At 40.9% G+C, this 13732-nt stretch overlaps 1 protein-coding gene across 2 annotated transcripts in view; it reads left to right on the top strand.

Moving 5' to 3' along the window:
* The window catches only part of mob2 (MOB kinase activator 2), a 66755-nt gene that overhangs the window by 27986 nt on the left and 25037 nt on the right, over nucleotides 1–13732 (top strand). The window contains exon 1 of one of the 2 annotated variants that reach the window (XM_015382298.1): nucleotides 6531–6805. The exons of the other annotated variant lie outside the window; for it this stretch is intronic. Coding sequence (XP_015237784.1) covers nucleotides 6768–6805 — 38 coding nt within the window. The 5' untranslated portion in view covers nucleotides 6531–6767. Of the gene's footprint in view, nucleotides 1–6530; nucleotides 6806–13732 lie in introns of those variants that run through there. 2 annotated transcript variants of the gene reach the window in all.

The raw sequence follows: 13732 nt of genomic DNA, 5'->3' as shown, positions 1-13732 counted from the left end.
ACGTCTATAGCAGCATGACTATAGAGATAGAATGAAGCAGAATCATGAAATAGGGGTCCCTATGTCCTCCAGACGTCTATAGCAGCATGACTATAGAGATAGAATGAAGCAGAATCATGAAATAGGGGTCCCTATGTCCTCCAGACGTCTATAGCAGCATGACTATAGAGATAGAGTTAAGGAAAATGATGAAATAGGGGGCCCTATGTCCTCCGTCAGTCTAAGAATATAGCAGCATAACTATAGAGATAGAATAAGGCAAAAATGATGAAATAGGGGGTCCCTGTGTCCTAGTCTGATATTCAGAGGGATTTAGTCGTTTTCCAAACTAAAAGTGGATTATAAACAAAACCAATCAGAGGATTCCCCACTTATTTTCTAAAAAGCATTTCCCCCAATCGTTTTTAAAATAAATCTACATCTTTAAATTTGCATTACAAGAGACTGATAGTCCTGGATGAGCTTAATGGAGCCATCAGTCTTATTCTTAGCCGCAGATCTGTGCGCTCAGCCCGTGGAAGGATACGAACGCAGATAAATAGATCCTTGGATGGGAAACATGAGCTTCCTCTGGAGAACAGATGAATGCTTTCCATCAGGCAGCTGCTGAGCTGTGATTTTTAGTGTTTTTTTTCCATGTTTCCCGGCGCTCAGACGTTACTTCATGTCGGTTTAATGAAGGAGGAGGGGCTGGAAATCAAGTTTCCTCCGGGATGTTTTTTTTCTTATTTTGAAGGTCCTGGTAGCTTTAGGTGCAACAATGCAGCAGAATAAACCAGCCCCACGGAGAGCGATCTGAGAGGGAAACCAGAGCAGAGAGAGAGAGAGAGAGAGAGAGTCAGCAAACAGGATCTGTTCCGTGTCTGTCCACGGACGGTTTGCGGCGTGATCGCGCGTGGGTTCGCTTCTTTTCGAGCCACGAGCTACAAAAGCCTGACACGCCGTCCATTCTGGATTTCTTTATCCGCTTCCTATCGTCCAGGATGAGGTTTAAGAGGAACGGCTCCTACACCTTAAATAGGTGAGTGGCATACAGCGTGGATGTGGATTTGCGTGGAGTGGGGAGGGGGACGCGAAACCCATCAATGAGTTTCTGCATGTTTGGTCATTTTCTACCCTGGTTTTTACAATAACCATCTAGTGAAAGGAAGTTTTTTAACTCTAAGAAGATGAAATAAAATCGGGTTCTGATATTATCTAAGAAGTTTCATTCAGATTATTCTGAAATGTCCTGATGAACCTTTTTTTTCCTGTCCTGTTGTAATTTAAGCCCCGGAGAAACCCGTCTGTCTGCTTCAGTGGGCTGGGCTCACTCTTTTGTTTCCCTTCTTCCATTTAGGAAAAGGAGAGCAACCATTTCTTCTTCCTCCTCCTGCTTTTCACTGCTTCCCTTTCTGCATTTGGTCAAAAGTTTATAATATGTAGAAAAGGCAGAAACTACCTTACTGAACTTTATGGATGTTCCTCAGCAGTGATGCACCCATCAGTGAAATCAGCCAGTTTATTTTCCTTGATTTGATGTAACTGATGATCAGCAGATTGGAATTGAATGAATGGAAGTAGGGGAAGAAGCTGTTGCTGAATCTGCTGGGCCTGCATCTCAAGATGCTGCATATTTGCACCATATATATTTGTCTTGAACTGCTCTGATCTTCCATATCAATGCATTTTTTGCACCAGGTTTTTTCTCCCACACTGTTTACATTTGATCACTACTACACTTTATGAAATGTTCATTTCACTGCTAAGCTGTTGCTCATTCACTGTCTGAAAGCTGTACAAAATAAAATTTCGTTTTCCGTGTATACAAAATGACAATAAATGTTGTCTAAGTCAGAAGAGTTGAAATCTTCTCAAACAAAAGTTAATGTTTGAAAGGTGAAAACAGACACAGAGTAGTAATCTCTGTTAGCTTCGGTCCAATATGTTTATCTTAATTCCTTAACATGTTGACAACAGGGACTAGATGGCAGAACTCAGGTTAGTTTTGATTACATTTAACACCTTATGTTTAAGATCCACCCGCCTCCTTTTGATTCCATTAAACATGCAGCGATCAGCCTTTTCCAGGTCAGCACCACTTGTATTTTTTTCTTTTAAAAATTTGACACAAGAGTTGAGATTTGACCTATTCTAGATCATTTTGTTTCCCATTAGGATGAAAAGCATAGGTCAAGCAATGCTTTGCAGGATCTTGTGGTATTAATCCAGCAGAAAACTTCAATGAATATTCTCCTGACCTTAGGTCGGTATTTATCTTGGTTTATTAGAACTAATGAAGGAAAAATCAGCACAGTTTGATCTCTGGCTGGATGATTTGTATATCTGTGGGTTTAGCTACGGTCTGTTGTTTCCAAGTTTGACATAACATTTTAAATTAAATTCATTATAATCAGGAGTCATACATTCTTGTTTTTGGATTTACTTTTTCCAGTATACATTTGGGACAGGTACGGACATACAACCATTGCTGTGATAGTTCATTAGACCTCTTTATATTTGCAAACAGTCATTTGGTCCTGGCAGCTATAGCTAAAGTCCTCCATCCTTGTCTTTGCTTATTTCAAAATATTAATCTGTAAATGTGTGTGTTTCTCTATTAGCCCTAGATTAAGTGTGTTTACTGATAAGTTTTTGGTCGTATACGTTTTATTTTGAGCTCCGAGGACTTTGCCTTTGTATTGTGGGCTATTCAGTGTTAGAGGTTCCTAACCAAACTTTGCTGTGTTTGTGCAGAAATGTTAGAAAATAACGTTAATGTTGATAATACTTCCAATTAAGAAGGATCTGACAGGCCTTGACATGTTGTTGCTGGTGAGAACCTCCATGTTACCTTAAACTTCAGACTTAAACTGCAGAAAATCCATGTACAGCAGAGGGAATGAATTAGCCTGCATTCTCTTCAGATTAACCTCTTAACCCAGTTACGGTTGAAATAACTGCATTCCTTTTCATTCATTCTTGTTTTTTTGTCTAACCCCGTCATAAATCGTCTATTTCCCTGTTCAGCTCTTCAAAATTCGCCTGTTTAAATTGGAGGAAACTAGACTTGAGCTCAGTTTTTCTAAAAACTTTTGGACACCCAACCAGGAGTCTTTGTCGTTCTGTCGGCTCCCACTAAGCCAATGTCCCATCGCCTCTGATTTAAGCTTGTTTTGTGGCTATCAGAAAAAATCCCATCTTTCTCCAAGTAAGCCATCACTCAGGATGCCTAGCTTTTTATTGTTCGTCTGGAGTTTTGGATAAAAATCCAGACGAACAATAAATTCGACCATGTTTTGAGGAAGTCCAGACAAAAACATGCATACTGAGAGCCAAAAGACCGTTAGTCACATTGTTGGAAGTGACATTTGATTTATTGTCAGTGATTTTTGTACAGTTTCCCTGCTCCCTTGTTTGCAGTCACATTGCCTTCCGCTGCACTTGTCTCACACAAACGGCCACATCCTGACTCTCAGGTGCAAAAGCACAAAGGGAACCGATGATTGCCAAGCTCCAATGCTTACTCCTCCACTTGGCTGAAAGTGCCAGATCAGCTGTGTCCCTCCCGTCACCTTCCACACATTCAGCTTTTCTTTAGAAAATTGTGTGAACTAATGTTTTCCCACTGGATGATTAATGTGATCTCTCAGATCTGCATACACGCAGGTGAGGGAGGCATGTTTTTGCTGCAGCTCCTGGTGACGGGTCTCCTGAGAACTGCAGGAATCGGAGGTGGTGGTAGAGGAGGAGAAGGGATGACGTCATTAGATGCTGCAGTTCTTTGTCATCCGAGGCAAACAAAAGCAGAGAAAGTTGTAGAGGGAGCTCGTAGATGTCGAGCTGAATGATCTGATGTTTAATGCAGCAGCGTTCAGTTAGAGTAGATGTTCATCTAAATGAAATCATGATGAAAAAAATCGTTTCTGTTCAACTGGAAAATAAAACACTTGTGTTGAAGAGATGTTTTAAACTCATTCCATGTGGCTGTTTCTGCTAATTTAATGATTTTGGGTTGCAACCAATGAAGGCTCAATATTCACATCAGATGTAGTCTGATACATTGACTGGCAGATATTAGTAGGTTTTTGTTTGTTTTTTTGTGTCACATGAAGTACATTGGTTCCCCTCCATTCTTCACCTATTTCTTTGATACTTTTTGTTTAAATTGAGGCTTGTGTAACATTTGCTATCATTGTCAGTTTCATCATGTAAATGGAGAAAAGAAAACAAAATATTGCTTTAGAAGAAAATGATGCAGCATATAAAAGGAGGCTGTTAGACCGATGTCGAAATAATCAGCATCACCCTTAAAAAGAACATTGCGTTTGATCTCTAATTCAACTAAGAAAACTGGACTGATTTGACGGAATAACATAGAAAACGCGGGTCATTGCTAAGGAAGCTGGCAGTTCAGAATCCTGCATCCAACCTTCTGATAGAAAGAGTAGTGGAAATGATAAATGTGGTGCATAAGGAAAAGGGATAATGCATTCTGTAGAGAAAGAATCAGATTTAACGTGCTATGGAGTTGCCATGCTTCAGGTCTATTGTGATCCATTGTTTCCACAGTGTCCGATGACTTTGTAGACTTTCATCTCATTTTTTGGTGTTGCTCCAATGTGTTTCCAAATTTAGCTTAGCTGTCTACCTGATGGCTTCAGAGAACTTCCTGCTACCATCTGCTGATGGTACAAATTCAGCTTTAACTGGCCACCATTGAGCTTTACTGATCAGAATCCAGACCCCTGTTAAGTAGCAATGCAAATGAGCTAGAGAAAACTTTAAAGCTAGGCATCAACGATTTTTGGAAAAAAAATCTAAATTTCTATATCCTTTGCACTAAGCATTAATATGTTGTTGTTTCACTCTAGGGTTATAATTGTTTTTTTCTACCTTGCAAACTTCTTTGTTGCAGGACATTACTGTCACATTTGAATAAAAAAGTTCTTACTTGTACTATCATGCATGGATCTGTGGGCTAGCTGCTACTCTCTTCCGTTCTTCTAGCAGCAAACCCACTTTAAGTTTATTACCCCAACCTAAAGGGCTGGAGTGAGAAATGTATATAGAGCTGTATGGAAAAATTGTAATTATATTGCAAATGCAATTAATGGCCAAGTCCTGCAGCTGCAGGTTTTTTTATTTATTTGTTTTGCATGCCATGCTCCGGTGACACAACAATGCATAGGACAGGAAAACTAGGTATAAAATGTGAATATATAACTTACATTATCCTTTGGTAGGCTGACATTTAAAAAAAATATTTGCAACAATTTTCTACCAAACATATTCCTTCCACTCATCTTTCTATTGAAGGCTTTGATTAGACATTTTTATGGGTTGTCCTGGTGGACAGTGTGCAGGACTGGGAAGTCGTATGTGTTTCTGATGACTGTTTGGCCCAAACACAACATTTCTGCATTAAAAGAATTTCTCTCTGGGTTTTGTGTAATCTAATTATTTGATAAACTTCTTGTTTGCAAATCAAACACATCAAATATATACCGGTACCAATGTTTGTAATGAGGCTGTATAACGGGTTTTCCAGAATATCCTGACTCATCGAGAGGTTTCTCCATCTATAGTCTCCTCTGATAACTCCCTGATGGTTCCCCTGCAGTTCTTACGTAACAGCTGCCCTCTGAAGGTGACTGCTGCCTGTTTTCACCCTCTTCTTGTTATGCTGCGGCTCTTTTCTCTGTTGACTTTGAGCGTCGGTGCTCGGCCGTGCAGGTCGACTCGGCCACGGTCAGTTAATCTGTTGGGCTCAGCAGGGTCTGCAGTCTTCGATTACATCAGCTCGAGGCACTTTTGCACACTGCAGTGTCTCTGATGTGTTTGTGACGAAGCTGGTGAGGAAGTAATTGCTTCTCTTTAATGATCCAGAGAAGGTAGAAGGGGATGGCCAAGGGCCCAGAACTCACTGCATCCTTTAACATATTTCTCAAGCCTGGAGATGTAGAACTCTGCAGTGATTGGTTGTCCTCTGGGGGCTTGTCTCCCTGCTAAGCCCCTCCCATATTGCACCTCTGCATCAGTTATGTGAATGAAAAGTCATGGTTATCAATTACTTGCACAAACAAGTATGCATCCCTTGCTTTCCTGAAACTTTACTCCCTTGTTGATGCTAGTTGACAGTTGGCTGTTAGCGTTTAGATCTGTAACGTATTCCTGAGTGTGAAGAAAGATCAAGACACTGCACTGATTAACCGTCCTTAAAGGTTTGACCGGATTTGACTTAGACCTTATATCTAACAGGCTGACTATGTTTGGTCTGCAGGAGCGATAAGTGGAGGCGTGGATGGTTAGCCCTTGTTTAGGATGTATACAGATGGGATAGATAGCTGCCTTCTCTTTCTGTCTCCTCTGCAGTATGCCCGGTACTGCCCAAGAGTCAGCGGTTTGTTTATGGGACTCTGTTTGCCAAGCTAATCTTCCCGCCTTTCAAGTAAGGGCCAGTAAGTGAAGGGAGAGGGAGAGAGAGGGAGAGGGAGGGAGAGAGCAGGAGCGTGAAAGTGAGCCAGCGAGTCGCAGTAGTTGGCTGAGAGGGAGAAAGAGAGAGGCGCTTCAGAAGCGTGTCTGCTTTTGTGAATGATAATACATATTTTGTGCATGCCAGCCCTTCTGTCAGCGTGACGTGCGTTTTGACGTTGAACAGCTTTGCAGACAGCCAGATGATCCCTCACTGCACCGTGCCGGAGCTGATGCACCTGTAGCCCGGTCTGCAGAAACGAGGAGCATCCAGCGACACAACGTCTCCTCAGCTCTGCTTCATCATCTCCTGGATGGGGGTACTTGTGTGCTGCGACTGCTTCTTCTATAGGTAGTTCTCTGTCTTAGTCTCTTGTCATTTTCATTTCTATAGAGTTCGCAGCAATTGTAAACTTCGACTTTCACATTTTCCATCACCTTTTTTTCCCACCCTTCGCTCCTTTACCTCCACCATTTCACTTTCTCAGTTGTTGTGCTGTGGTTTGGAGGAGACATTTAAGGACAGTGCTGCTGTAGCAGAGATTCTGCTGTAGTCAGACACGAGGGATCTTGTGCTGTGGGAGGAGGAAAGACGAGGGGGAGTTGCGGACACGGGGACGGCAGTGGCACCCGGCCAGCCTCTTATATCTGACCAGAGAGGTCTGATATAAACTTTTAGCAGTCCTGGTTGCAGGTTTGTTTTGACATGGAGGTAGAGAGTTAATTAGAGTGAATGGAATGCAGCCAAAAGACAGCCAGTCGTTCAAGCTTGTCCAACTTTTCCTCCCATCCTGCTCTGTGCCCCTTTTGGCAGAGCTGCACTGTTTGTTTGGGACACAGTGTTCCCTTATAAGGGGATGGGAATGTGTTTTGCCTTTTCTTGTTTGCATTAGGCACAAGACCTCAATCATAATTTAAAAATGTTTGCATTTCTTTAAGTTCGGGCCTTATAAAACGCATATTTTAGTTAAGAACTTATTGCTTGAGCTGAGATGCTGAAAGCTTTTCCTGTTAGACTTTGTGGTGGCTGGAGCAGAAAGGATCTGCTTCTCCTCTTCTGTGGTTGCGGGGTTGGCCAGCCCAATGGTGCCTTAACTGCTGTATACGAAGTCTAAATATAACTCTCTCCAACTCTGAAGCAGCGTTTTGGTGGTGAGCGGAAAATTGCAGCTTTAATGCAGAGACACACGGCACAGCTGGATCACATTACTCCTATTGATGCTTACAATTCAATGCAAATTTGAGCATGAGTAATGGGGTGCTGCTTTGACATGTGACATGTAAATCAGGGGCTCCACATGTGTTAGACGCTGTGAGCCTTCCTGTAAGACATACAGAGGCATTAAAGTGGGGTTATTTACAGAACTTTAATGTTCTTCTCTCCCTGTAGTCTAAAACAATGGATTAAAGTGAGGGTAGCACTGTTGCATGGCCTTATTAGAACAAATTTCCCTCTTTAACTTGATTTCAGACCCCCCCACTCAATTCTAGAATACCAATTCTTCTCAGTTCCCCTTAAGGAAGTCAAATCGGAAACAGATTCACTTGAAACTACAACACAAAACCTAAATGTCATTGAAACGATGAGACAGGTGAGCCTTTCATCCTTGTATGATGTCATCTAGATGAAAATAAACCTTTTTGTGTGCTTTAGCATGGTTAGGATCTTTTAAACTTGCCTTATTATTACAGGGCAGCGTTCTGACAGTTAAACGTATCTTTTGGTAAACAGCAGCCTCTTTTTAAAAGGGGCGGCGTATCATCCCAAAAAAAAAAAAAAACGACTCAGCCTTCAAACTGCCTGACAGTGTCTGATTGCATCTGTGAAGTAAACCGAACTGTCAGTCCATGATAACGGCACCTTAGATATTCCCACTTTTGTAACAAAATGGCAAAAAAAAAAAAAACATTATTTGATTTTTTTTTTTTTTTTTTAGCTCTTTAATATGAGAGGTAGATAAATGATCCAGGGCTTTTCCATGGCTGTCTGCAGTGTTGCCATTGGCAAAGGACTGCTTGGAAGCAATATCTGACAGGGTGTTATATTTCAGGGGCCCTGCATCAAAACTATGCTTTCCAGTAAAACATTTGGCCACTTGAATGCAGCTTCTCTGTCCTTTATTCCCATAACCGATATACTGTAGATCTTGGAGACCTAGATCAGAATGCTCAAAAAGTGTTTGAAAAACCATAAAAGAGAAGAGATGCATTGGGAACAAAATAGTGTTTTACCTTCAGCAGATGGTTAGAAAGCCCAAGAAAAGCAGGTTCCAAATAAGTGAACTTTGGGTTTTATTACATTGCTGGCCAAAGTTTTACTGCTCTGCTCAATATTTACTTGTCAGTGGTCAAGTACTGACAATGAAATGTTTAAACCGACAGTATAACGCATAAAATGGTGTATTCTATGCAATGCATCATTGTTTTGAATTGACTTCTCGTATTAAAATAAAATGAGCTTAATGAACTTTATTCTGTCTCTTGGAACAGCTTCTGCTCTGTAGCGTGAGCCATTCTGCATCTAGTTTGTAGTAATAATAAAGTTTTAAGAGTGAATCATCATTATTATTGCTTTCAGGTGTGTGGAGTCGGTATTTGCTGCTATAAAGGCCAATTTATACTTCTGACGCGTAGCCTCTGCAACGTCAAATCTGTCTCTGTGCCTGACCATGCCTCCCAGGCAGAGGCTCTGCATTGTGCACCTAAAAAGAAATCCTGACGACACGTCGGACAGTCGCAAACCCACGCAGACCTCAAGCGGAAGTGTGCAGACAAATAGCTGTTTTAAGCCAATTTTAAAAACCGAGGACTAATAACAATGGATAACCACGACGAAAGGTTGATTGAGGAGTTTCGAAAGTACAACTACTTGTACGATGCCTCTGACATGTTTTTGAAAATAAACACTCCCGCCGGCGCCGCCGAAGAAGTTCTCGTGACCGGCATCCACCAAAGTTCTTGCGAGTTCTCCAATAGGCTCCCCCTTTTGCTTTGGTGGGGAACTGTTGTGCGTCCCTAGAAATTCCAGACCGACGTTGCAGAAGCATACCAGCAAAAGTAGTTTGCGACCATATTCAAGCGACATTTGATGTGTGCGTTTACAGAAGTATAATCCGCCCTTAAGCCAGTAGACCCCCTTAGATCAGGGTTTTTATGTGTGGGCAAATTCAGATGCCAATCACATTTTAGATGTTTATTATTTCAAATTAAGTCTAATTAATGAGGATAAACTATCTGTAGTTATTGTAGATTTTCCTAGTCCAGATGTCTCAGATTTAGGCATGTTGATTTTGAAATAAAACTTATCAAAGCAAGTATAGTGAAGTGGTCCTTTATCAGACGTTCCAAACCAGAAATATTACTGTAGTTGTTTGTGGAATATGATGATGAACCCAACTCTGTTAATGCTTTGTTTTTATAACTACTCAAGGAAATATTTCAGAATTAGATTTGTAGGAATCCTAATAATTTCACTCACCTGCAGAATGTTAATTTTGGAATATATAAGACAACTATTATGACATTATTGCTCCGTTGTATTTATGTTGACAAAACCTGTTGCTCTAAATGTTTTCGCCCTCTCACAGTTCCTCTGAATAAACTGGTTTAATGTTTGTTTAGCCTGAAGAACAATCTTTGACCTGTTGCTGAAACACAGGAACATCCAGGCCTCCAGGCTTCAGCACATGACAAGAGCTTGTGTGTGTCTGTCTGTGTGTGTCCGCTAACTGTGGATCAGTTGGTAAATTTCATAATGTGTGGCGGAGGAACAATAGGTCTAAGTGTACGATGGCAGTGCGTTGTATCAGCAGAGCGGGCCCTACTGGTTGCCATGTGTCTCTCATTAGGCCCCTCTTTGGCAGGCTGGGCTGCTTCCAGACGAGATGTGAAACTCAACAAGGGCACCATTCTGCTCTGATGGAGGGAGCCCAGTAGACTCATAGGTTGCACAACTGCTTTCACACTCACATGGCATGGAATTGAAACTAAGATTCTTGGTTTTATGTAGAGATGAAAATTGTGTGACATTAAAGCTGAATCTAGAAGAGCTGGCTGGATTAAATTCTTGTAGCCTTGCAGCAACCCTGGTTTAAACTTAAAGGGGAATGCTGTTTTTTTTTTTTTTACATTGGTCTCTTGATTTTACGTTATTACATCATGTTCTACTCACCCATATGAGTTTTGTGTTATTTGGAGCTGTTCTTAAGATATTCTGTTAGGTTATATCCAAGTAACATCTTCCTTTGGGCAAACGACTTGAAGGCACAAACTAAACTGTTAATAATTTATCATTTGTGGTACGCCAGCATTCATAAAATGTAGGCGAATCACTGTCCCCCAGACATCCGCGGTTATATTTTTTATATTTATATCTTTTTAAAACGACGTGGCACTAGTATGACGTCACCCGCACGCCGGACTGGAGTTGTGACAGGCAGCCCAGGCCACAGGTGGCTACGCTCTACCCCTTCTATTCATCCGGCGAGCTAATCTGAATCGTTCAATTCCATTTCGAGAGCGAGATCATCTGTGGTAGTAGCACTAGACATCTTCCAGGAATGTGAGTGAAACTAGCGGCAGTTCAACGGACAGGAAAAATGAACTGTAGCCGGCGCGCGCGGATGATGTCATACACGTGCCGCTTCATTTTTAAAAGAAGCGGCGCGTGTATGCCAACATAAAACCAAAACCCTTCAACATGCAGGATTCCAAACTTCTCCAACTTGGTGTTTTTTTTTTTTTTGGGCATATTTGTTTAACCCTGCTTATTATACAGACTCAGGATCTGTTATTTGCACTTTTGAAACCTTTTGCAATTATTATTGCTGGGAGCAAAAATGTATTTTATAGGATCTGTTTAGCATCGCATTGGCAGTTGGCTCAAAATTTAAAAGTCATAAGGATTAAGTAAAGGTTGGTACTCCTCGTTTAAAATGCTGATTGTTCCATATTGGGTGCTTCTCGTTCTTTTTATGAATGTTGTGACTTTTTTGTTATGAACACCTCACTATGAGGGAAATGGCAGACTTGACATTCTTTCCTTATTAGCAACCTCCTCCCTAAAGATTGTTTCATCTGTGCAGCCTGTTAGCATTTACCTGAGATGTATTTTCGTAGTGAAATAACATTTTTGGGTTTCAGGTCCCCCATTCATTTCTTTTTAAATTTACTATGGGAATAATGTTTTGTTTTTATCGTGTACAGTTTTCATTTGAATCATTTATTTCTTTCTCAACCTGATATTTTTCTTTTTTGTTTTTTTTTACACCTTTTTTCTCATTTAGAATTTTTATGATTTTTTTGACACCTCAATCTTAAGGTTTTTTTCAGAAATCTCTTCAAGGATCCATCTTCACCCGAATGTTGTCTTGTTCAGTTTGTCTCCACTGCTGTCTTTTAGGTTTTATTGAATCCCATGAAATAAAATGCTTGAACTAAGCCCTTTCCTATAATATTTGATTTTAGTCGGACAGATGGACTCTGATGGAAGGACAGCCTTTAGATTTGCCTTTCTCTTGACCTAGCTGATGGTCCCTCTTGACTTTCACTTGGCCTCCCAATCCCTCCAGAGGGCAGAATAGCTCACACACTCAGGCAATTACATAATACACACTGTGTGTGTTTTCAGATGTGGCCTTGTTCTGCTGGCTCAGGAGGAGAAAGAGATGGCCTTGCATTAACCTCACCTCCACTTTTAGATCCTCCCTGTCAGCGAACACTCCTAAATTAAAACAAAACCCAAAACATTTATTCACAGTTCCAAATCCACAGAGTTAGTCCAAAGACTGACCCTGAAATAGGTTAACTTTTAAACCTCAAGTAGGAAATAAGAAGCTGTTTAGACATTAGAAGTATTAAGGCTAATTGTTAGACAAGTCAGCAGTGTCTTGATTGTGTTGTTTTTTAGGTTGTGTGTTGGTCATATGGCATGAAAGGGTCAGTCAGAATTCCTTACCAGGAATGGAAAATGGTCACGGTAGTTTTTGTTGTAACTGTTCACTACTTCTCGGTGCACCCTGTGAGAACAAGAGGCCCATTTAGAGGGAAACGGAAAGGGCCTGGACGCCTTACTTCCTGTTTATCGGGTTTTGTCCAAGGGCTGGGTGAAAGGGAGGGGGGTTATGGTTAGACGCAGTCTAATTTAATAGAGGTAATGGTGTTAAGTAGGTATGACTTATTTTTACCCTTACTTAAGACAAAAAAACACACATTTGTATGGAAATCTGTATAATGCCGTCCTTTGCCCCTGGAAACAATGTCCTCTGCTTTGGTTTGGTTTGTCTTTTTATTGCAGACAGATGTGAACAGACACTAGAACCCCTCCCTTCCCCCCACTGAGAGATGATATCACTGCATGAGCACATCTTCTTCCCAGGTGGGATCCACATTGGCCTTAGCCAATCAGAGGCTTCTTTACACCTCAGCCCCGTGGCGTGAAGCAACTAAAAGGCAAACTGAACACGAGTCATGATCTTAATAACCACTGATCCCTTATCGGTGTGTCAGATTTGATTGGTCTCACAGCTCGTCCCTTATCATGAGATCTGTGGTGTGAGGAGGAGATGTGAACTGAAGTGCATGTCAGTGAAGTGAAGAGGAAAGTCATCCTCATTGTCTGTATTGATTTGACCTCTTGTCTGCCTTTTCCCTCCTCAGTTCCTTTTCTACAACAGCAGCATCTGCCCTAATCATTAAAGGCCCATCTGGGCACATCAGGATTAACGCTGTTAGTTTGGTCACAGGTTTTTTTTTATGAGGAAGGAGATCTAAAATCTAAATGGAGTGAAATCCATTCTGCATTATCTTTGTTGAATCGGGTAATTGGGATTGTGTGTGGTTTGTTTCTGGCTGAGAAAGCTACGTTGAAATATTGCCCTAGTCTTTATTCTTATATTTTAGGTAAACATTGTTATTGAAGCATCATATTTATATTGTCCTCATGAATGATAATTTTTTTTTTCCTCCAGTTTTATTTATCTCAACAGAACCAAAGACTTTATTTTATTTAGCCTTGTCTTGCTGAAGGTGGTATTTTACACATAGAATTGATATGTTTAGCGTTTATCGAAACGTATAGATTAATGTGACCGGTAGGGTTGGGAATTGATAAGATTTTCACGATTCCGATTCCCTATTCGATTCTCTTATGGATTCCGTTTAGTGAAAAAGCATTAATGTACAATTTCAGGAAATAAACTCATCTCCCCCTGATTTAAATAAACGAGTGTCACCTTTCTCTCGCACTCTGAACTCAGCAGCAACTTTGTCGCATGCTTCG

This window comes from Cyprinodon variegatus, unplaced genomic scaffold (assembly GCF_000732505.1).
Source record: "Cyprinodon variegatus isolate N-32 unplaced genomic scaffold, C_variegatus-1.0 Scaffold254, whole genome shotgun sequence".
NCBI classification, from domain to species: domain Eukaryota; kingdom Metazoa; phylum Chordata; class Actinopteri; order Cyprinodontiformes; family Cyprinodontidae; genus Cyprinodon; species Cyprinodon variegatus.
The sequence above is the reverse complement of the archived record's forward strand: the minus strand, read 5'-3'. Positions and strand labels throughout refer to the sequence as shown.